At 39.0% G+C, this 25,866-nt stretch overlaps 1 protein-coding gene across 1 annotated transcript in view; it reads left to right on the top strand.

Annotated features, from left to right (window-relative positions):
- Positions 1-25,848, top strand: part of LOC129236047 (putative leucine-rich repeat-containing protein DDB_G0290503) — a 165,951-nt gene extending 140,103 nt beyond the window's left edge. Inside the window, exons 7-11 of the mRNA XM_054870239.1 lie at positions 21,153-21,356; positions 21,418-21,618; positions 21,986-24,070; positions 24,141-25,178; positions 25,290-25,848. Coding sequence (XP_054726214.1) covers positions 21,153-21,356; positions 21,418-21,618; positions 21,986-24,070; positions 24,141-25,178; positions 25,290-25,451 — 3,690 coding nt within the window. The 3' untranslated portion in view covers positions 25,452-25,848. The remainder of the gene's footprint in view (positions 1-21,152; positions 21,357-21,417; positions 21,619-21,985; positions 24,071-24,140; positions 25,179-25,289) is intronic.
- Positions 25,849-25,866: the final 18 nt, after the last annotated feature.

Here is a 25,866-nt window from a genome sequence, read left to right as displayed (position 1 = left end):
TTTTTTTTCTTCACTCATCTCATAGTAAATCATTTCAAGAATGTTGTGTCAAAATTTTAAGTGGATCGGAGCAGAACTCTCAAAGTTATAGCCTTTGTAGGCACTCTACCTCGAATGCGGAGCATCGATAATTTCTCAGAGTCATTTTTTCAAACGCGTTTTTCCCGAAACGACTTCTTAAAAGTCGGTGCCAATCACAACTCCGAAACTATTCAACCGATTCTTTTCAAATTCGGCACACGTTTTCTAAATCAAAAATACCTCCCCCCTACACTGTTTTTTTTTATTTTTTGTTTTTTAAGGTTGTTTTTCACTTACAAATATGGCGAAATTTTTCGCCAAAAATGCTCGTTTTACGTTTTTTTGCCACCAAAACTACAAAAATGAAAAAAAAAAATTTTATTAATGTAGGGGGGAGCATTACGTCATACTTTAACTGAAAAATTCGACTTTTTTAGTTTCAGATGATTCTACGACGAATGCCGATTGGCACCGCAGAGCACCTCTTGAAAAACATATCTCCAAAAAAACTCTGTCATGGGCTTATTTGTCAATATTTTATTATTAATATTTTTTAAAAACTTATTGAAAAGATGTACAATAACATGTAACTGATTTTATTAAAGTATCTTAAGCCATATTTCTGTAAAAAATTCACAAAAAAAGTGTTTTTTTTTTAGCGCTAAACCCTACCTCCCCCTTAAGTCACAGCTGGTATGTTTAGCTGTGTAAGTTAGGGTTGTCAATTACTTTGTTTATGCTTCATTCTCTACCAGACACTGCTGCATACTTTCGACCCAGAGTTGTTTGTGATAAACTGCATAATTTGAGCGCAATGCAATGTAAACCAAAGCCTTCACACTATTTGGATACTATAAAATTTATTCCAGCACCAACTTTGGGGGACACATCGATCACTTTTGAATCAGTTGTAGTCTCTTGTTACTCCACAACTAGTTTCGGTTATAAAATTAACTCATATTTGGGGTGTTCGGATTATGTAAACCAAATCTTATATAAAATTTATTATATAATATATATTTTTTATATTCTAAAATAACTACTTTCTGTTATCAAACAAACACTCGAAATGGAAATTTAAAAATGGGTAAAAATGGTAGCAAAGAGTACGCTTTTTATTGAGGAGAAACAAACGGTTCTAATTTTCGAATTAGTTTTTATATTTAAGACAGATCGTGAAGTTATGAATTTCGTTATTGGCAAGCTTTCATGTTACCTAAATAAAATAGGGTCATAATGAATTATTTCATTGTGGATCCATCATAAATTTAATTGACTAAACACAGACTGTTTAAGATACTTACACATTACTTTGCAACGCTTTTCCTACGTAAGTTGGGAGCTTTGACCCACAACTCAATATTTTTCTTACATTACTAACTATTTGGCAAACTTAGGTAATTTTTTAATATATATATTTTTTAAATTTATTTGTGTACATTTTTAATTAAAAGATACATTCTTGTTTTGGAAAAAGCTTCATCTAATCCCATCATTCCGTCAATCCCAGCCTCTAAGTCTACAAAGTTTTCGATATTGCCCTCATGGAGACTATCCAACTCTTCTCCCTGTGGTAGCTCGTTGCAAAACGTGACTTGCTTCAAAATCATCTCATCATCAGAAATAAAGTTTTTAAATTCTTGTGTAACTTATGCGAAACTAGTCGGTTTCATTTTTGGGCACTTTACCGTGAGCAGCAAAACTTGTGCTGTTGCGGGCTGTGATGAATTACTTAGTAGTACTTCCGCAAGCTCTATATATTAAAAGCATCGGACTCAAATTGCCAAAAAGTGCATTGTGAACAAAAAAGCTTTATAATGTCTTGATTAAGCGTTTGTCATACTGGTTCTGGATCGACCAATGCTAACCCCCGAGCGAGTTGTTGCACATAAACACATCATTTTGAAAACGAACTGTTTTTCCTACAAATTTTACTTTTCCTCTACTTATACTCAAAATTTATGGTAGTAGTCTGGTAACTTACACGTTTTTTGAGGCCATGTTTGGGACATTTTTTGGAAGGGAAAATAAAATTCAATCGGTTTGATTTTCTGATATGTTATTAAAGGTATCAGAAGGTGTACAAAAAAAAATTTTTTTTTTTTAATGTTTTGATAATATTTTTGTACACTGCAGCAAGCGGCAAAAAAAAGAGGTACAGTGGCTGGCCGGCGTGATTTCGTCACTAGTGGTCATCTGAAACAGAAAAAACAAATTGTGTGTGTGCTTGTCGTTCTGGCGGGTAGTAAGATCAAATGATTTTGACAAAAAATAACAAAATGGCGAACTTCGTAAGAAAATTGCCTTTTTTAAAGTGGAAATCGGACTAAAAAATGGAAATCGGACTAAAAAATGGAAAAAATGGAAACATATCAAAAATCCGTTAGATAGAAATTTTGTTTTCACGACGGCCATCCGGAAAAACGTTGTTTTGAGAAAAACGCGTTTAAAGTTTTAGCGGCTTAGTGCGCGCAAGTACGAGCCGCTCTGATGTATGTGCTATAATTTCGTCAATATTTCGAATTTCGGTCTAAAATTTGTACAGTATATTACCAATATATCGCACTTTCAAAATATGTAAAAAACCGAAATTCGAATTTTTCAAAATAAGTTACCAGGCTACTTCTTCTTCTCTTCTTAATTGGCGCGATAACCGCTTACGCGATTTTGGCCGAGATTAACAAAGCGCGCCAGTCATTTCTTTCTCGCGCTAACCGGCGCCAATTGGACACACCAAGTGAAGCCAAGTCCTTCTCCACCTGATCTTTCTAACGCAGAGGAGGCCTTCCTCTTCCTCTGCTACCACCAGCTGGTACCGCATCGAATACTTTCAAAGCCGGAGCGTTTGTATCCATTCGGACGACATGACCCAGCCAACGAAGCCGCTGGATCTTTATTCGCTGCGCTATGTCTATGTCTACCTTATAGAATTAGCAACCCAGGTCTTGCTAAGGGAGCTGCTTTTTCATGTAGGAATGAGAAAGCTGCTTACTGAGCAAACCTTTTATTATTGAATTATGTCCCACTTATTCCCCCCCGGGGAGAATAACAGAAAGTTTTAATAATAGCACACCAAATTGTTGTATTTGTAGGATCGATTTCACCTTGAATAGATTTGGCTTGGTTTTCTAAAAATTGTAACGAAAATAAATAACTGAAACCTACGCCTGGCATTGACATAGTTTGTTCGGCCACATTTCTAAGTAATTCATAACTCATTGACCATCCGACTTTGCTACTCAAATACTTTGGGAAATTTGTAGAAATCCGTGGAATTTTGACAGTAAAAATGTAACAAAAATTTTATATTTTTTTACTTTCTAATCGTCTTACAGATAAATATCTTTACTTTTACTGCCTTTTGGCATTTGAAAAGTTGCGCCATTATTCGCCAATAAATTCTTATATGGCCAGTGGTGATTAGTGCCAAGATTTTCAATCAAAACAAAACCAAGTGCTCGGCTCTTGCATAAATATCTATGTGTGAGTGTATTTGTAAGGCGCCAAGCGATTAAGACCATAACAGAGTCCATGACGGCCTGTATACAGGTGGTGGTCACTAAGTCCGTACGCGGAAATACACCTACACACGCGTACAAACTACGCCAGAATGAAACAATAAAATACCCGATATACAAATAACAAAATTACAAACAGTTATCTGACAGAATTGTGACAGACTGATACTTATCGTTTGTTTGTTTACGCAAAAACCAACTTTACCACTTCAGCGAGTTTTTCAAAATTCCGATGATTAAAAGTCATAAGAGCTGCTTAAGGCTAAAAATAGGCAAACAAAGCTAAACAAAAATATTGAATCGTATTACACGACATGCCATTGAAAGTACTATTATGATCTTAACTAGCATTTGGTATGCCCATGGCTGTTTATACCTTCCATACAGTGGACACTTGACAAATTGAAAGTTCGAAACTTAAAAAAATAAAAAAATATTTTTTGTGTATTCTATATTATGAATGAGCCACAATGGGCGTTTACGTTTCGATTCAGCCATGCGGGTGTGTGACAGTGACACTCAATGAAATCAGTCTGATAAAGGGTTTTAAGACAGCAAAGCGGCATGCACGTTTGCTCTAAAGAATTAGCTGAAATATATGGCTCAATAATAATGACTATATAATATTTTATCGATAGTGTATGAATGAGCATGCATACATACATACACACATACACGCGTGCATGCATACATACGCATTTGGGGCTAATTTGTTCAGCTCACTTATTTATTGTTCCACTTTTCCACAACTCTTTTGTTTAGTTGATTGAATTGTTACTAACTACAATAAGCGCTGCCATCGCCCTCTTGCCATTTGACTATTTATTGTTGGTTCGCAAAGTAGCCAGTAGCCGCAAATGGTCACTGGGGAGTATGAGTAACCTCGCCATACGAGCACAAACGGCGACGGTGGCGGCGTCAACAAGATTAGCGCGCCTAATTATGGTAATTTAATCGTTGCGTTCTTTTGTGCAGCTGACTAAAGTTGAGTAAAGTTGAGCTAAATTGAATATGATTTAAGTTGTGCGCCAACTAACGTTGACTATTATGTTCGGTCGTTCATTTATTATTTATTATGTTTTGTTCAAATATATTTTCTATGACGGCAGCTGTCTATGTAACTGAGCGCGTATAATATCTAGAATTGAATCTATCATAACTTATAAAACATTATTGGACGTCAACCTATTTTTTATTTTTTTATTAATTTTTTGTTAATTTTTATATTATATTTCAAAGCGCTTAACCAAAGCGCTAATGTGGGCTGAGTTGTTGTTCGTTAGCTGCACCTCAGCATTGGTTGTGTGTAATTTAGTATAGCCATTTCATTTTTGATTGATATGTTCAACTTAGATTTTGAGATATTTCCCCCCTGCTTGCTATTGGACAAAGCGCTGCTTCAAAAGGCAATAAACTAATTATTCGCGTATAATTGGCTGTGTGACTGCATGAAATCGGTTTCAAGTTTAAGTTGTTCTCATGCCAACGGATCGCGTTAGTAAATCAAATGTTGGGAATATTTAATTTATAGATTAAAATGCGAGTATATTTCATATTTTAACTTGCCACTGACTCGCTGATTTAAATGTGGGCGTGCTTGAAGCACAACTTTGCGAATAGACTAAGAATAGCCTTCGTGATGCGAATTTGAGTTTGATTCAGGGGCAGTAATATTTATGGGCGAATAAGTAAAACTAGTTTCTATTTTTATTTTCATTTAACATTTCTATCTATTTTATCAAGTCATAGTGAATATTTGTCATGGAATAGTTTTTCATTCCAGCTTAATGATAATATTTAAAATAATTGTCAAAGTTCTGATAGTTCGCTAATGTTTGTAATAGTTTACATATGCAGAATCCGTCAAGAGGGGTACCCCTCAGGGCGGTGTACTTTCTCCTCTACTGTGGATACTGGCAATGAATCAATTGTTAAATAATTTAGAAGAAAGAAGGATACAAGAAAGTAGCAGATGATGTTGCAACATTAATAAGGGCGAAATTCCCAAATACCCTCTGGAATATAATGCAAAATGCTTTGAACACTGTAAGCTGCGGCAAGTTACCCTAAGTGTTACAGCCGCGAAAGGAGTCCGACAATGGGAGATACTATCGCCATTGCTCTGGCCTATTCTGGCTGACGATTTGTGATACAAACCCTTAACAATAAAGGGTATAAAGCTATGCAGATGGCATTTCTGTAATAATTAAAGGCAACCACGAAAAGACTAGAAAGGACTTAATGCAGAATGCCTTAAATATAACCTGGGGGGGTGTAGAAAAAAGGAATTATCAATCAACCCTTTCAAAACCACTATTATCCCATTTACCAGGAAAAGGGTTCTAAATATACCCATTATCTTGGATAAAAAACTCAACACCTCAACTCAGTAATAAAAATGGCAACGAAAAACCTTTGGACAACGAAACAACTTTTGGGTAAACCCTGGGGTCTGAACCCTAAAATAACCTTCTGAATCTACAACCAAATGGTAAGATCTATTACACTATATTGGGCTTTGGTATGGTGGGTTAAAACAAATCAAGCTACAGCTATATTAAAACTGTGTAAACTACAAAGGCTAGCGTGCCTAAGCATAACAGAGGCCATGAGAATTACCCCATGGTGGCATGGAAGCGCTTTTAAATTTACCATCGGTACGTTTAGCAATACAAGAGAAAGCTACTATGCAAGCACTCTCTTTTTACATGAAGGAAAAGCCTAAACCAGGATGTCTTACTGGACACCTCAATATCTTGAACAGGGTGCAACATGCAGTAAGCATAACCCAGGCGAATGAGCACACAGAACCCGTACTCAATTTTATAAAGAGACACAAGGTTATCTTCCCGTCTAGGGAAGAGTGGAACACTAACCCAAAAATGAAGAACAAGTTTTTTCTAATAGCAGTCGCCCCTCGGCAGGCAATGGAAAACCTGCAAGTGTATTTCTGCCATGAAAAAGCTCCTCATAAAAAAAATCTACCAGGAAAAAATCTGGAGTCGGCTTCAAATTGTAGGTCCCTCCATTTGTGGAACAACTCCAAGTCGCGCGTCACAAATAGGAGGTGGAGCTCGGCCAAACACCCAAAAAGGGTGTACCCGCCAATTATACATATATGTATAGGTATACCAGATTGGCGGCCGCCGTAGCCGAATGGGTTGGTGCGTGATTACCATTCGGAATTCACAGAGAGGTCGTTGGTTCGAATCTCGGTGAAAGCAAAATTAATAAAAAAAACATTTTTCTAATAGCGGTCGCCCCTCGGCAGGCAATGGCAAACCTCCGAGTGTATTTCTGCCATGAAAAAGCTCCTCATAAAAATATCTGCCGTTCGGAGTCGGCTTAAAACTGTAGGTCCCTCCATTTATGGAACAACATCGAGACGCACACCACAAATAGGAGGAGGAGCTCGGCCAAACACCTAACAGAAGTGTACGCGCCAATTATTTATTTTTTTTTTTTATAGGTATACCAGATTACTATTTATTATTAATATTTATTAATTTTTTTTTCTTTTTTTTTATGTCAAACTTATAGAATAAATCAGCAATTAGTGGTTTTTTTGGGTCTTAATAATTTTTAGTAAATTACTTTTCCTAATTAACGGCATTTGCACTTGAAATGCGAATTTGAATAATTATTAACGAATTCTAATCGCTACTTCAGTATATTAACGCCCATCAGCGGACTTTCTTTTCACATTTTAATTGCAAATTGACAGCATAATATGTTAAATGTTGCAACTTTTTGTTTGGAAAGTGAAATTGCTTTGCATATAAATATTTACCTTTGACTTCAACTTGTTTTTATTTCTGTTTTGTATTTGTAGAAAGCTCGATTTTTAACGGGCATCTTGCGATTTAATAACCGGTTAGCCAGAAGTTGAATAATGCAAATAGTTAAATATTTACACTAACACATACAAATGTATAATGAGATGTGATTTTTAGTTAGCATTTCAGCATTCTTATTTTCACTTTACGATTTGGATGCGGCAGTTATACGAGCGGCATGAAACACAATTTTTTGAAGGAATTATTATTGGTTTATTGTTTATTGGCTTATGGTATTTGACTATAAGTGTATGATCGATTAATTTTAATTTGCATCCAAATTCTCACTACATACTTATACTAGTTTTTTACAAAGCTTTTGAGTGAGCGTGAACTATATGGTGCGTCTTAGTGTTATTGTAATAACACCGCATGTCCCATCCGCAGGGCAGAGAGTTTCCTACGAGAACCTAAAATGCACGCGGGTGGCTTATTATTGTCTGGAATGGAGTTTATTATTGGAGGGTGGATGCTTTATAAAATGGGAACATTTTATACCATTTCCATTTGACTGTCCACAGTGGGCAGCGATGCCTTTGACTAACAAAATGGTAGCCACAGGCAGGCCGCTCGGACAACGTTATCAATCGTGGAATCAAACTTCTAATTAACTTTTTAACTAACTTCTAAAACTCACTCTCTGTGCGCCAAATTTATGGGCTCATTCCGACACAGTGGCTTTATGAATAAGCATTCACATTTTAGAATGCGAAATATCTCCACTCCCTTATATTTTCAAGGGGTTAGAGGTAGTCAGAGGCCCGAAAAAATGATGATTTTGAATAATTTTTTTTGCTAGTCAATTGCTTTATTTTACAAAAATAACAACATTGCATTAATGCATCATGTTTCGACTTGACTTAAGCAAAATTTCAAAAAAAAACTAATAAATGTAAAAACTGTCGCTGCCGTGAATGAATTGGACAAGAGAAATTAGTTTTAGTAATAGATAATCTTGTGCCTGATCGAAATCACTGTTTGGTATGGGTAGCTCCACATTTTTTTCAAATTTGCAGATGTAGTCACTATATTACAAGTATTACTGTAGAGTGATGCTGAAAAATTGTTGCCAATTTTTTGGTTTCAATACTAATCTAAGGTAAATGTGAAACCAACGCATTATTTATGCGAACTTCTGTCGGACGAACCATCCCTTGAAATGCGTTTTTTAGACGGAAGCCCAGCAGCTACTGCATGTCAGCTACAACAACAACAACAAGTGATTTTAGTAATTTGGGTAAATTTTTGTGAGGGCTCATAAACCATCTTCAATTCAGTTGGTTATCCTGAAAAATGTGATAGGAAGTTGCACGGAATTTTCACTGTTTTTAATAACTACAGCATGAGGCGGCCGCCGCGGTGCGTGACTACCATTCGGAATTCACAGAGAGCACATAGGTTCGAGTCTCGGTGAAAGGCCAAAATGAAACATCGAAAAACATTTTTGTTGTGGGGCCGCTCCTCGGCAGGCAACGGCAATCCTCTGAGTGTATTTCCGCCATGAAAAAGCTCCTCATTAAAAAATATCTGCAGTTCGGAGTCGGCTTGAAACTGTGGGTCCCTCCATTTGTGGAACAACATAAAGAAGCATACGACAAATAGGAGGAGGAGCTCGGCCAAACACCCAAAAACATATATATCTAGAAAAGAGGGGGAAAAATTAGAATGGAACATAAACATGTCCCATAAGTATTTTAAATTATACCAACAGCAAAAATAATCCTGCATTTCCCAAGCAGCGTTCTGATGTTTGTCATCGTTGACTTCTTCCGAACTTTCTCCCATAAAAGCAGAAAGTGAATGAAGTAACTGTCAAGAATTGCTTTAAGATTGGCAATACGAATAAGAAGGGCAAACCATGTCGCCAGTATGGGAGACAAATTCCCTTCTCTCTTCCGCGTGTAAATGGGCACATAGCATATGAGTGAAGATTGTGCTGACTTCTTTCCGTATATAACTAACACAATCTTGTCGCCAGCCAAAATCTGTACGAGAATTTCATACATATTTATGCACTCGTGAAATATTTTCACCATGCATTGAATAGACATAATTGCAGAAGTCTGGTCAAGATTAGATCGTTAAGTGGCTCTCAGCGAAAGAATCAGCTGATGGTCTGACGTAACCGGGGTTATGAGAGCGGCTTGTTTACATCAATACAATCTACGCTTATGTTGCTGAATAACGAGTGATTGAACCTATTTATAAGCCCGGCGACGTCAGACCATCAGTTGATTCTGTTGAATTCGCTGAGCGCCGGATAACGGTTTGTTATTGGCCTCATCTTCTCAGTTCTCTTCACCATGGTGTGTGAATACGTCTGGAATGAGCGTACAAAATTCTGCTGCCGAGTTCCCAGTGACGTGGTAACCGAAGTTATTCTCACAATTTTGTTTCGGATGGCCAAACCTGATAATCTATAGTCCTTTTTAAAGTGCGGTTCCAAGAAAAGGTTACAATTATCGAGAACACAATTTGACAGATACAGAATTTCTGGTATAAACCGCTAAATGTCATAAAATTTGCAAGCTTCTAAAGCTAAACTACTGGTACTGATTTTTTGTGTTTTATTTCAAACAAAGTTCTATGCCACAAAGTTCCTCTTATTTTCAACTTATTTTATTTTCTAATTAAATGCCTCACTGATTTTAAATCACTAACTTGACCTATATTTCCGGCAATTAACAGTACGAATAGCCCAGTCTTACAACTTTTTTACGCTTCGTCTAAAACTTTAATGCCAAAGTGACGGTCTTTTGTTAATCTATTATAATTTTATACGTCTTTTATGTTTATGCTAATTAATGAAGTGTGAACTGGCGCTTGGTTTGTGGCGTGAGACGTTGCCTCACCGACTAAGCAATGAGAACGCGCGAACTCGCAGCTGTGAAGCTTACCAAAGGCATTACATGAATACATACACACACATTTACAGATTTGTGTTTGTGTAGTGGTTATCACTCAATGGCGCATGCGCGACATCGGAGAGCTCAGTAAACTATTGAAATGAGTTTTATCATAAGGTCTGAATGAATGATTGTGTGAATAAGTCAATTAGTGCTTTTGTTTATATGTAAATGCTAACAACGGCATAAGTATGGCACGAGACTGAATTTAAATTAAACCTAGAAGAATTTACATATTTATTTTTTTTTCAGCAAGCGGCCACTATTAAGCGCTAGCAATTTTTCTCCTCTAACTTCATTCACGTTTTTATAGAATACACATCAGGGCTTAAGAATTTTGAAAAAAAAAAAAACATTAGAAAAGCTTACAAGTCGCACTACAACTCACTACAGCAAGAGGTCAAAACGCTTACTCAATGACGAAAAAAGGTTAAATATTAAATATGGATATACATTAGGGTGGGTCGATTTAAAAATCGGCCATTGCTCTGTGAAAATCATATTCTAGGGATCAAAATAAGAAACTTTGCCGAAGGAACCATACCTCTAAAACGAATTCTGATGTCCCCCAATTTGGGTCGAACGAAAAATCCCACTTTGACCCATTTAGAGTTCTCCAATCGAGTCCAAATGTATGACCGACCCCCACTAACTTTGGACGGCCGATCAACCCATGCCAGTGGCACACCCCCTGGAACTCCCTTGGGGGGTTACCCATACAATCATTTCAAAATATCACCATTTTTGGCCTTTACATAGAAAATAATCTAAAAAGTTCGACCCATATTTGGGGACATCAGAATTCGTTTTAGAGGTATGGTTCCTTCGGCATAGTTTCTTATTTTGATCCCTAGAATATGATTTTCACAGAGCAATGGGCGATTGTTTTGCCTCCCCACAAATCGACCCGGCCTAATATAGATATATATATTTGGTACGTACACCCTTTATTGGGTGTTTGCCCGAGCTCCTTCTCCAATTTGTGGCGTGGGTCCTGATGTTATTCCAGAATTAGAGGTTAGGTTAAAGGTTAGGTGAAGTAAAAAGATTTATCTAATTTTCTTTAGTGTTCTAACAAATCGTCTGGACAATGCGCAATTCTTCAGTTAACTTTTCCGTATAATTCACAGTATCAAATATTTTAAAAATCAGCACCCATCCTCTTGCAAGCTATTTGTGATAACTTGCTCTTCATAGGCAACACATGGACTGAAAAGTACCGGGCCTAACAAAGAAAACACATTAATTTGCCCATAGGTCGCCTATGAGTGTTCCTTTAGGGCTTTTAGTCTTCCTGCAGATTTCGCTGCAAGGTTTTGTGCAAAATGACCTATCTGTGATCCACTACTCCTACGACATTTGCCTCAGCGGGCTACCACTATCAATAAGTGCCACAATCAGGTGCTTTTTGGCAATCTCATTTGCCGCCGCCCCTGCTTTGGACGTTGTCGGCTTTTCGTCGCCCTTTTTGCTGTGCTTCACGTTTGGCTTTGCAGCAACGTTTTTGCACTTGCTCTTTGTGATGGGCATCCTACATCCGCTTTCGGTCGATCGCTGCCTTTTTTCGACCAGTTCTCCTCAACCTTATTGGCGAACTCAGCGCGATTTGCAAAGTGAGCACGGCCACTTTCAACTTCCTTTTGAGCCCATGCCAATCATTCTGCTTCAGCTTGCGTCAGATTGGTCATGCCACTAAACCGGTCGCAGATTTTGACCTCAGCCTTGTAGCGTGCTTTCGCTTTCATCTCCTCCTTGATTGGCTTAGCTCTAGGCCCTTTCTTACTCACAGAACTGGCACCATCAAGCTTCACCGGGAAGCGAAGTAAAGCTTCTTCCTCGTTAGTATTCACGCGTGCAACACTTTCCAGGTCCGAGTCTTCGTGGACTATGGCACCCATGCGTTGCATAACGTTTTTCGTCTGTTTGGTAGTAGCATTACGACCACTGTAATTTGCTCCCGTTACAGTAGAAGTTTCGTCGCTTGAGTCAGTATTTGAGTTGATCTTTTTCGTACGACCACCTGCTCGCAGTAGTTTAAGTAGTATAAAGGGGAATTCAAATGGTCCACCAGGGCAGCGCTCCATACCGTGGCAAGGCCACAGTTACTCCCTAAGGGGACCCGGTGTTAGGGAGGCGCCGTTAAGATACAACCGGTCTGGTAAGCCCCTTGGCTGCAAGCCATCCAATGGGCACGGTGTCGCATAGCACCCTGGATTAGAGGATGAGCAACGAGAGGAAATAATGGATGACGAGAGTTTAAGAAGAACAAGGGATCTTCGTCGGTACGGTGATCATCGCATGGTGATTGGATGGCCACCAATTTCGCCGTAAAGCGGATGGATGGTTGGCTAATCCCTATATGGAACTTGCCTCTTAGTTCGTATTGAGTTGGTCACCATGGTATGGGGATCAAACCACCACCACTTAAGCCTCATCCCCGCGGCGAGGAGACCAACATGACGAGGCTCGTAATGCATAAGCAGCTAGTCGCAGCTTAATATAGGCGGAATGTATGAAGATTCTTTAGGCGCCGTTCACCATAAAGTATAATTTAGTAAGAAACAAATAATTGACGAAGCTCGTCAAGATATCCCTATGCTATGGTTATGAAAGACTTAGTACTAAAGCTGTAAGCGAGGCAAAAAAATTTCATTTATGTGCATGACCTTAAAATTTAAAACTTAAACAAATTTAAAACTCAATTTAAAACTAAAAAAAAATGTTTTTTCCTGTTATTTGAAAACCTTTTAAATTTTATGAAAAAAATTTCCCATTCTCCCTTTATTATAAGTTGGTAATTTTTATCACCTAAAATATTATTACAAACCTAATTGCATTCGCTAATAAATAAATTCAAATATTATCGACCCTAGCGGCCCTGTAGTGCATTTAGGAGATACTAATCTAAGAATCATATTTGCGGAACTATTGGCTGTACAACTAATTAATTTCGTTTTTTTTTTTAAACCATTTATTTAAGTATAAAAGTGAAAAAATATTTTATTCAAACTATTGTCCATCGGAAGCGGCAACTTTTTCCCATCTTTCAGGCAATTTATGGATTCCATCCCAAAAAAACTTCTCATCTTTTGCGCCGAGAAAGTCATCAAGTCATTTTTTAATACATTCAACATTGGCGAACCGTATTCCAGAAAGGTGATTCTGCATCGACCAAAACAAGTGGTAATCAGAAGGAGCTATGTCAGGGCTATAAGGCGGGTGAGGTGGAATTTCCCATCCGGCATTTTCCAAATAATTTTTGACCGGTACTGCAACATGTGGCCGAGCATTGTCATTATGGAAAATCAATTTATCGTGTCTGGTCGCCCATTCTGGCCTTCTGGCCGTTTTTTGGCTATTGCTTGCTTCAAACGTATCAGCTCATAGTACAGCACACCCTTCTGATCCCACCAAATACAGAGCATTACCTTCAAACCTGGAATATTCGGCTTTGGTGTCGATTTGGCTGGTTGGTCTGGCTTCACATATCGCACTTGTTACGTTAAAGCGTAACAACTCAAAAAGAAAAGGAAAAGAGTAACCACTCAAAAATTTGTTATTTTAGCGCAACTACTAAACAAATAAGAATGAAACAACCGTTATATTGTTTTTAATGATATTTTCGTGCAATTACATATTTTTTCCCTTGTAATACCTATATTATGAATATTTACGGAAACAGTTTTTCGTCTCTACTGAAAATGTTCAGATTTTCAGTTGTTACGCTTTAACGTAACAAGTGCGATATGATCTTTTACGCTTTGGGTTGTCGTAATTAATCCACTTTTCATCGCCAGTGACAATACGATGCAAAAACGATTTCTTTTTGTGGCGATTAAGCAGCATTTTAGACATGCAAAATCGTCTCTCAACGTCTCTCGGCTTCAATTCGTATGGCACGCAATTTCCTTGTTTGTGAATGCATCCGGCTGCTTTTAAACGTTTAGAAATGGCTTGTTGAGTGACTTCCAATATTTTTCCAAGTTCTTCTTGAGTTTGACATGGATCTTAAATCGAGTAATGCCTCCCATTCTTCGTCTTCAGACTTTTTTTGATGGACCTGATCGCTCTTTGCCTTCTGTGTCAAAATCACCACTTTTAACTCATGCAAACCACTGCTGGCATACTCTAACCTCTGGAGCATATTCAGGATAAGTTTCTGAGAGTAAACGATGTGCTTCTGTTGCACTTTTCTTTAAATTGAATAACAAAAGCAAACCTCCCCGCAAATACTGTTTTATTGGGACGTAATTTGACATTTTGACTGTAATAAAAAAGGTTTGTGTGTTTACTAATATTCACTGTTATATATTAAATTTAATTGATTTTTTGGCGTGCTTTAACATAGAATAGCTGTCACTGTCAAAATATTGACTACATAAGTAGATATGAGGTTAGTAACAAAACAAAAAAATATTCGAACTGTCAAACTGTGTTAACGCAGATGAATACTAAAATCAATAAAATGTACCAGCACGTAGCTCAATTTTCCATTTTCCGTTGCTATTGAAGTGAAGCACTTTAAAATGTCTAATTTAATGGCATGGCATACTTTTCATTTTTGTTAGGAGAAACACAATATTTTATTATTATTCGTTTTAAAACGTAATCAATTCACTTAACACTTAAAATGGAGTAAATATTTATTAGATCAAACTAACATTTTTGAAAAGTCAGTGCACTGCTCAGAAACTTTCTTTCGCTCTCATGTCCATTGGCAATAATCTCGCAATTCATTTGAGTTATTGCGAAATTTCCATAATCTTTGCTGCCCCTATTTTTTGCTTAGCTACTGTGTGCTTTTTTCAAATCACTATTAACCGCAATTTTCAGAGCCCAGAAAATGTACACAACAAAACAACAAACGCTCTGTAGGTGATTATATTTGCAAACCTTAAAAATCAGTCGAGTTGAAAATCAATTAAATTACCAACCAACCAACCAACTAACCAACCAACCTTGCAGCGAATGCGAACCAGCAGAAGTTCAAACAAATGCAATATTTATGAATAAATAAAAACGAAAATATATAAAAAATTAAAACAATAACAAACGAGCGTGCAGTTGCTGTGCACCTGAGTGCATTTTAATTGCGCAAATCAGCACCAAAATCAGTGAAACGGTGAAGAAGGATCAGTGAATGGAGAAGCGTTGGCACGCAGCTTATTTTCAGCAGCGAATAGTTGTGGCATGGCGGTGATTACACGCGAACGATGCAGCGAAATAGCTTAGCAATGCAACAATTATTTGTTGCCAAATAAGCGGCGCCATTTATGTACACCAGTTGTTTGGTGCTTGGCCGCTGATGGCTGAGTGCCACTGCGAGTTGTAATTGCTTGTTGCCAGCGCATATATACAAATACAAATACAAATGCATATGCGGGTATGTATGTATGTATGTATGTATGTATGTATGAATGCACGTGTATGGGCACATGCATGCTAAGCTACATTGATTGCTCTTTAGTTAGATGCGTTTAATTTTCTAGCTTGAATGGCGTGTTACTTAAGTTAAACGGTTTTTTGTACTTTTTTATTTCTATTTTTCTTGTTTTTTTTTGTGTTTTTGTTTTGTGTTTTTGTTTTGTGTTGCACTGTGCTATGCTGCAGATACATCGTACAGCTGTCATTGGGGTTGTCGCCTCAAATGCATTCGAACAAACAAACAAAAATTTGATTTTCAAATAAAAATAATTCAATGTGTATTTAGATTAAATGCCTTTGAATACTTAGCAACCCAATTTTGCATTTAAAATAATCGTCAAATCGGCGAATCTGTAAGCAACTTGCCTCACATTCATAATCATCAAAGGTAAAATTCAAGATTCCGAATAATCTATTGAAGATTGAAAATTATTCGTAGCTATCTAAGCAATCGCGTGCTCTTATACGAAACGCGAGAAGGATGCAAGACTAAACAAATAGCAACAGGTGCGGCCCAAGAATCAATACTCGGAAATTTGGAATATAAGCTACGATGAGATCCTTCGAATGGAGATGCCTGAGGATGTGCATTTAGTGGGATATGCAGATGACATTGCAGCTGTAATAATCGCTCGAAACACTGACGAAGCCAAAGGGAAGTTGAATCAGGTGATGATCCGAGTTCAAACATGGCTAGAAGACCATGGGTTACAGCTGGCCCCAGAGAAAACAGAGCTAATCCGTCTAACGAACAGACGTATCCCATTAGAAGTAGATATACAAGTACTCTATGCCACTTGATCGACAAAAAGAGTGTTCAAATACGAGTACCAAGGAGTGCAATTAGACACAAGGCTAACTTACTGGGCGCACATAAATCATGCTGCCACAAGAGCTGTCAAAGTAAGCGGCATGTTAAGTAAGCTCATGGCAAACCTTGGAGGCCCAACGCAGAACAAGCGAAAACTTTTAATGGACACGATGAGCTCGGTTCTCTTATACGGATACGAAATATGTGCAGATTCGCTAAAAGTGCGATGCCGGTGGAAAACTCGGCAATCTGCGCAACACACCTGCGCTCTTAGAGTGGCTTCGTCATACAGAACAGTATCTGAAGCAGCGGTTTTAGTTATTAGCGGAACCATACCTATAGATATTCTAGCACAAGAGCGCAAACGGAGATGGGAGGAATCCCAGGGATCTCAGGAATCCCAGTACTACGCTTCTCCGATATTAGAGTTCAAACGCTCACACTTTATCAGGCAAGTTGGAACTCTGAACGGTACGGTAGATGGACAGCGAGAGTAATACCCGATTTAAAAAAAGTGGGTAGAAAGAAAGCATGGTGAGGTTAACTATTACCTCACACAGTTTTTGTCCGGACATGGGTCCTTTCGCAGGTATTTGTGGCGAATGGGTAAAGTGAGCCAACCAAACTGCATATATGGAGATACTGAGTATGATGATGCGGAGCACTCCTTTAAATGCGAGAGGTGGAACGTAGAGAGAACAGGTCTGCAACGAGCTATTGGTGTGCTTACACTTGAAGAAATAATCGAGAAAATGATGATAGACGAAGAAAACTGGAATGCCGTCGCAAATTTCGTGGAGAATATTATCCCAAAAAAAGAAGTGTGAAATGGAAACTTATGCTGAAGAGCATTGAGTATAGGTTTCTCAAAACAGGCGACGCAGATAGAGTAAATAAGTGTTCTTCCTAGGACGCCGTCTTGGCCCTCTACCTCGAAGCAATGCGGGAGCAGTCCCGGGGTGGAGGGAAAAATCCAAGAAAAGAGGAGGGATATTTTTAGTAGAATCATAACCGAAGTAGTGACGGTTACTATATGGTGCGAAGGCATTTTTAACCCAACCTCACAGACAAAAAAAAAACAACAAAAAAAAAACATCATCATCATCATTGCTGGCCTGACAGTCCGGGTGGAACCTTAGTCTCTCTGGCCTAAATTCATATAAATTATGATTCAAATTCACAATAGTGGCTGAGCGCAAAATGCTACGTTTGTGAAGCTACATTTGCATTTTTTTTTTCAAATAATTTGTTTTAGTAAAATACGGCTGAATAGTCGCATTATGTTCATTAATTTTTTTGTCCACTAGTAGCCGTGACATCTACTTTTAAAATAATCCTCGTACCTGAGTTATTGATTTTGGCTACGTATGGAAGAAAAAATGAAGGTTAGGCTAGTTTTTTGTGGCAGTCGGCCTAGAGTAGCCGACTCACTTGGACCATGTAGGTTCATTGGGGTATCACTGTGTAACACGGGAGCCTTATTGCTCATTTTTTCATGGAACCAATTAGACTCTCTTATGAAGCGATGATAGGTATATTTTATACCAAGACCGAATAGTTTTGTAAGAGAGTCAAAAGTGCATTTTCCTAACAATCTTGCTCTACTCCCAGCTAGACTGAACAATTATAGAGGAAGTGTTCTACTGTTTTCTTCCTCATCTCTACAATTTCTGCAGCATTCATGCGAAAATACTCCTGGCCTAGAAGAATTTCCACCTAACAGCCAATGACCGCTGACGCAAGCCACGACTTTCAAGATATTCTCTCTTGAGAGGTTGAGTATTGAGAGAGAATCAAGGCTTAAAAAGGCGCAAATCTCAAAGTTTGTGCTTCACATATATTCCGAGCAAGTCCGCCAAACACCCTAAATAAAAGAAAAGTTACATTAAAAATAAATATATGTAAATGTTAAAAATATATACCTATGTAATCTTTCACCTCATCATCGTTGTCTTTGTTTCATCGTCGTCATCTGCGTCGAAGGATGTAGCCACTAAAACAATCCCTCCTCCTCTTCTCGCTTTCTAACGTTTCTCTGATGTCATACCAGTTCTATGCGTGGCATGCTCTCAGGTTCCTCTCACATGGGCGTATGGATGTTATACGCTATCAAGGCTTCTTTTGCATCTGCACCAAAGAAGATGTTGCAGTAATATTATACCGCCTTATCCCGTCATAAGCACGGGAGTATCTGTAATTTGTCGCCAGTTCGTAGACAGTTCACCTCCTATCGAGGGCTGATTTGTTTTTCTCTGCATTTTGCGCTGCCACTCCGCGTGGTGCAGGTGCAGCGTTATCCTCTGTGCAAAACTTTTAACTGAGTTCCAACAGTCATTTGATGTACACATGATAATCGTTGTCGTTTTTGCCTTCCAAACTCGTTCATTATGAAGAATCCTAACTATTTAAGTGCTTTGAGGTTCAGCACTTAAATAGTTAGAGTTTAAAATTTATATAAAATTTAAATCCTTATTGGATGCTTGGCAGAGCTCCTCTCTCCATTTTGTGATGTGCGCCATGATGTGGTGCCACAAATGGAGTGACCTACAGTTTTATATCGCTCCGAGGTATGCCATTGCCAGCCCAAAGGCAGCCGCTTTAAAAAAAAACCGTTCCTATAATTTGGTGTTCCATGCCCATTTCTTCGATTTGTAATTTTTTTACTGATGTATAAAAAACACTAAATTATAGGAACCGTTTTTTTTACTTTACTTTCGATAATCTTTTGTATGGAATAGTACATCGGGTGAATTACTTTCGTGGCAAATACGCAAGCACGCAATATTTTGTCGAAATTGTCGGCCTTCCACATCAATATTATCCAATAAAGGCAGAAAGTAATTGGTTAAAAATAAATGTCAAAAACATCTGTCGGGTATTTGGTCGAGCTTCTCCTCCTATTTGTGGTGTGCATATTGATGTTGTTCCATAAAATATAGGGTTTTTCAGTAACAGCGCTTCAACTTTTGAACTTTTTTGAATAAAACACAAACGGTTTGACATTTTTAACTAATTTTTTTTTATTATCGAGTTTGAACATATACATTTAAGTATGAAATTCGATTTCTTTTGCATGACCACCGCGTGCACGTTTTACGAAGTCCAATCGTTGAACCCAATTTTCGACCACTCTTTTGCATAAATCGGCCGAATTTCCAGCAATTTCGCGTTCAATATTGGCTCTGAGCTCACAAATCGTCGCCGGCTTGTTACTGTAGACCAATGACTTCACATAACCCCAAAACGGGACGGCTTGTTAAATGGACCGTAAAATGGCCGTAATGCTCTTAAAGTAGCAGCAACAGAACGATTATTTTTATAAAAAATTTGCACAATTTGCAATCGTTGCTTAAGTGTGAAGCGTTCCATGATGAAATGTATACTAATTAAGTTTACAAATGACAAGCGAAAAATAAAAAATATTGCGTCGTTCGCCCTCCCTATCGGAAAAAAGTTGAAGCGCACCTATTGAATAACCCTATACTTGGCTAGCGTATTGTAATATCCGGTGCCAGCAATAGAAGCTAATGTTTTGCCTCTTTTTCGAAGAAGTATGACCTAATGATGACTCCAGTTCAAAATCTGTACTAAAAAGCTCCATTTACTACAGAGCCCAGATGACTTAATCTTTGCCAGACGAGAGCAAAGCAGCTGAGAAGAAGGTGTTGAGATGATTCGCGTTGTATTTTGACAATTTTTTTTTTTTTGTTTGCCTACAATATTGAGCATTTTCTTCCATACGAAGCACATACTTAGAAGCCTTCGATTTTTACGGTCCCTGTTATACAGGGCCCGCCATCTATCGTTACGGATTTGAACTAGGTATTATTTGAAGAATGGTAACACTTAGGTGTCATCTGATTTGACAGAAAATTAGTTTTATTCTTCCGCTGAACGAAAATGGTTGTGTATACGCTCAAAGAAAGCTGGGAAATATTGCGACATTACTTTGAAAATCATGGTAATGTTGCAGAATGTGTACGAAAATTACGTACGGCAATGGGAAGAAGAAAAGCATCGAATGCAGCGTATGTGCGTTACTTTGCGAAAAAAGTAAGAGAAACTGGGTTGCTTATTAACAAACCAAAGCGTGACTGACCAAAAACCGTGCGTAGGTACCCCCGAAAATATTGCTGCTGTGGCCGAGAGTGTTCGTGAATCACCAGGAACATCAGTTCACCGTCGTTCTCAACAATTGGACATTTCGGAGACATCATTGAGACGAATTTTGAGTAAAGACCTTGGTATGGTAGCCGAGGCAGCCATATGAATGAAGTTGTGTTCCATCAAAATAAAAAAAACAGTTTGGAAAAATATTGAGTAGTTTCTTTTTTATAGCATTTTTAATTCCGTAAAGTTATATGGCGGACCCTATACAAGGAACTATATTTTTATAAAATAATATCGAAGAAAAGTACTGCGAATATTGTAAAAATATAAACCGCCTCAATTATGTGAGCACAAGTGTGCGTATGCACATAAATGAATGCACCATTTTGTATCTTTTAATTAGGGAATGATTCATTCATATATATATATGATATGATATAAGAATTTTTGTGAGAATTAACTTACCTTCATACAAACATACATACCTACATACATATAATAAATGAGTATTCGTATCTTCTTTCAGTGGTCACTGCAGAGCCATACAACAGCTTCGACCGCATCGCATACATCACAAACAGCCACATTTCCCACAGCAAAGAACGTTTGGGCGGGCCGAGAAGATCCCATGCAGACGATTTTTGGCAAATGTGGAAACGGTGTCACAAACGTTGAGTCTGGCATTGCATCGCCACACAGTCAGCAGCATGCGGAAGATGAAGTTAATGTGGTAAGTGTTTGAATAAAATAATAAATCGCTTGAGTAATTTACATTTCTCTTCGCACCCCAGCTACTGGATCCCGCTAATGAAGAGCTACGTAGTCGAATTTCACAAATGTTGAAGAAGTCAACGCTCGACAGCGATGACAAAGACTGTCTACAACAGTTGATTCGATTGGTGCAACACATGGATTTGATAGCGCAACGCAGCGGACCCAACTCGCTGAATACCAACTCGTGCTCGAGCGATGAAGCCAACAGTTTGGACTTGGTAAGCGTTCACTTATACCTAACGCGCATTCATTATAGGTGTTAAAGAAAAGTATTGGCAATGTAGAAAACAAAGAATGAATTTGCCTTGCTTCATTCTGGGCTGACAGCCATATGGACACGACGACAGAAAAAAAACAAATCAGCTGATCTACCAATACCACCTTTAATAGATTCGCCTTGCTTACATCCACCTGAGTACTTGAAAGTTACTTTGACAGCTACTCTGTTGCGTATTTGCGTTCTCGTTCACCAAAATAAAATAAAAATACTCTTTCACTCACTTTCAAATTACGTGTACTTATTATTACTAATAAATAAATATTTTTACTAAATTTTTCCCCAAATAAAACAACTGAAAATTAAAGGCAAAATCGCGTATATCGGACTATAGTTCAGCATCATCGCCGTCAAGTGCTCGTTCCGCATACGAAGCGAGCAGCAACACTTGCAACAGCCATCCAAACTTAAAGTCAGTCACAAAATCTGTCGTACCTGCCACACAGCCCTCCAACGCAGCGCGTATTGTTGCAACTGTTTCGCCTTACAATAGTTCACCACAGCATCAGGCAAATTATAGCCAAAATAGTGGTAGCAATCAGCTCGTGCCCACGAATACACCAACCGATTCCCCGCGTAAGTCGCGTCAGGCCTGGCAAAGTAACAGCCTTAGCGAGAGTGGGGTATTCGTTGAGTCAGATTTCTTGAGTGACGTCAGTGAAAATAACGTCTGCACCCAGACCGATTTCGAGGACGAAAGTGTCGCACACGCAGCGCGCGATTTTTGCAACGAATTACAAAAACTCCAGCACACTGATCCTACACATAAGGTCGGCGCCACCAAAGTACCTGCCCAACTCTCACAAAGTTTAAGCGAGCAAAAGCGATTGCAGTATTATAAGGAACGTGTGGCATTGCTCGAGAATAAGGTTCTGGTATACGAGAGTTCCGGTGACTTGCAGACCAAGCATTTGGCTGATCGTCTCCAACGTGAGATTCTACTCGAAAAGGAATTGAAGGAGCTACGTGATCGGGTCGAGTTTTTAGAGAGTGAAAACTTGACACTCGAGGAAGAAAAGTGTGAATTTGAGGAGGCTGAAAACGACACACGTTTACGCCTACAGCGGCTTGAGGTAGAGCTAGAAATTCTCAGTCAACGAAACGTTGAGCTGGAAATGTCCAGAGAGGCGTTGAGTGCCAAGTACAAAGACTGTCGTTCTGAGTGTTTGATTTTACGTGACGATCTAAACGCAACCGAAACGCAGATTCGTCACCTCGAGGAAGATAAGCAAAAAGCCAAAGAGAATCTAGAGATACTTCATAATTTGTTGCCATTGTTATTGACCTATCACACCACGGTCGCGTTCACGCAGTGGGCGAGCACAAACAGCAACGAATACATATCCCAACCAGAAACGCCTAAGAAAACACACGAGAGTCATTCACTCGGCAAGAACATAGAGACTAAAATGGGTAACGTAGCACCAATGGTTTCCGATCGTATGAACGATATGTTACCTGCATTTGCGGGTAATCAGTTCGATCGCGCCTCCCGAATGACAAACTTTAACTGCGACAATCAATTTTACAATAATGAAACTCCTGAAGTGTCGAGCTGTGTGTGCCAGTACCTGAAAGAAGAAGTGGAAAGCTTGCGAAATCAGATTAGGGACCTAAATTCTCGTCACTACGAGGCCATGGAGTCTGCTGATTGCCATTGGGTGGAGCTGGAGCGGCAGTATAAGGATCGCGAAGAGGCGTTCCGCGCAAAGGAGTGTTGCCTCAAATCGAAAATACAGAAACTACAGGACTGTTTGCGCGATGACGCACGCGCCGCCAATGAAAAGATCTGTCAATTAGAAGATGCAGAGCGCGACTTAAAGAACTGTCTTGTGCGTGTGTCGAAGGAACATCGCGACCTACTGGATGATCATGAACTGATCAACACCGAATTCGAACGTGTGAAAGAACAGTTGGACGCATTGAAAGCGCAGCAAAAGCCAACAATTGACCAACTCGAACAGGAAAAGAAACTTAATAAGACATTGAGCGATGAATTGAGTTTTATGCGAAAACTGCAACAAGAAACCGAATCAAGAAATTTAGCGGAAATGGAAGCTTTGCAAGCACAACTGTTCGAATTGAAGAAGGAGTTCTTACATATCGAAGTGACCAACAGCGAACTGAAGGAAGAAGTGGCCACATTGGAGCAGCAGATTGCAAAATTGCAGACCACCGAGAAGGAATTTGAAGACAAGATACGCGTACTGCAAGACGAGGTGAAGAGCAAGGAGGAGATGGTGCAGAAATTGGAGAAACGGCTGGAGCGCTCGGAGGGCTATAGCTTGGCACAGGAGTTGAGCGGTAGCCCATCGAAACGTTTCAAACGAGAAGATGTTAAGGATCTAAAAACGGCCAGCTCCGCTTTAGGAAATGCCCTGCGTAACTTCAAGGTAACGTATTGTTATTCATTAATTAACATTCAAAAACAATTTATTTCATTTAATATCCCCATTTGTGTAGGAATGCGATACAAGTCTACCTTCGCACCAGCAATTCTCTAGTGTGGCGCGCGATGTGAAGCGACTGGCAGATAGCCTTCTGCATGGCGATTCGCTGGACGATGAGGTAAGCGTTAAGTTAGACGAAACTGAAGAACTCAATACTGAGTTAGTTGTGAAAGAACAAATCGCTGAGGAGCCTCCTGAGGTTTCTCAAACAGAAAATATGCAGCAACCAGAGGAACATGGCGAAGAGCCTGCGCCCGTTGAAGATTTAACAGTAGCTATGGCACTTATCCCACAGTTAGTTATTGACGAATGTCTCAAGCCCCTATTCATGACCCCCAAAGAAAAACTCACTTGTCTGAAGCAAATATGCGAGGTGCCATCCGAGTTGCGTATGCTTTCAGCAAGTCAGCGCGAGACAACGAGAGCTTCAGAAACTATCAAACGGCTCTCGCTACCAACCTCTCGAAGGAACTGGAAGCGACGTTTGAGGCGCCGCGCTCTACACACACGAGTACGTCGCATTGTGTCGTGTTTCAACGCATATCGACCGATGCGATTTCATGATGTAAGCGATGTAGATATAAGCCAATCGGAAATACTACAGCGCTTCGACAGCTTCCATTCGCTGCGCGAAGATGCGTCGCTACATAGAATAGACGTCTGCACCGAAACGGATTTTGATAAAATCGATAAAGAGACAGAAACTGAAGGCGTTTGCATCGAAAGCAAGGAGAGTAGCGTTCAGGTGAATGACGATATGAACCCAGAACGCCTGCTCGATTGCGTGCCTTCGCAGACTCGCGTGTTTCTGAATATGCTAAAGACGTCGATTCCACCAAATTCCCTAGAACTGAACGAGTTCAATAAGAATCTCTTGAAGCGTTGGGAAGCCGACAAGGAGTTTCGTGATGGCTTAGAAATATTGCAAGCCTATTCGATTTTCGACACGGACAACAATGAACAGGTATCTGCGGAGAACTACGAGCATTTCGTGAATGCGATGTCGTGCCTGCATGTGCTCGAAGAACTATTCAAGCCGTTAAAGGTGCCGGTGCGTATTGCCATTATGCGCTCACATACATTTTGCACATAAACACCCACATACAAGTACACAGTTGCTAGAGTTGCGTTGATTAATGACTGATTATTTGCAATTTCCCAGATTATGCAACAAATCGAAGATCAAATTAATGAGCAGCTCATGGATTTCCATACCAAACGAATGGAATCGGAGTTCTACTGCACTGTCTACTATCCGGTTAAAAGAGAAATGCGGCCAGAGGTATTTAATAGTTATGGAATCCTCATGGCCAATCCAATGTAAATATCAATGGGCATCGGCGCGAGTTGTGTGATGGATAGTGAAGCCTCTATGAACTGATTTTTGAAATATGTATAAATTCATATCAATGTATTTCAAGTTTGCACCACATTTGTAGGGCGCGCTCTAAAGAGATGTTGAACAGAATTGTATAAAAAAAATTAACAAACAAAAAAAATTTGTTGTGATGAAATGTTACAGTAAATGACGCAATATGCGTGCGTACCCTTTTCCCAGTCTGCTAAGCGAGACTTATTAAATAGTCTGCCATTTTGAGCCCGAAGACAGAGCCAAATCTGTTTCAACTAATTACCCGTTGTGCATCCCTAATCTATGTATGTCATCTCTAATATTTTATTTGTACAAAATAAACGCCCAAAAACTATGAAATGTCAGTTAATTTTGCTCAATATTTATA

Source organism: Anastrepha obliqua, chromosome 1, assembly GCF_027943255.1.
Source record: "Anastrepha obliqua isolate idAnaObli1 chromosome 1, idAnaObli1_1.0, whole genome shotgun sequence".
NCBI classification, from domain to species: domain Eukaryota; kingdom Metazoa; phylum Arthropoda; class Insecta; order Diptera; family Tephritidae; genus Anastrepha; species Anastrepha obliqua.
Note: the sequence above shows the minus strand (reverse complement) of the source record. Positions and strands in the feature narration are given on the sequence as shown.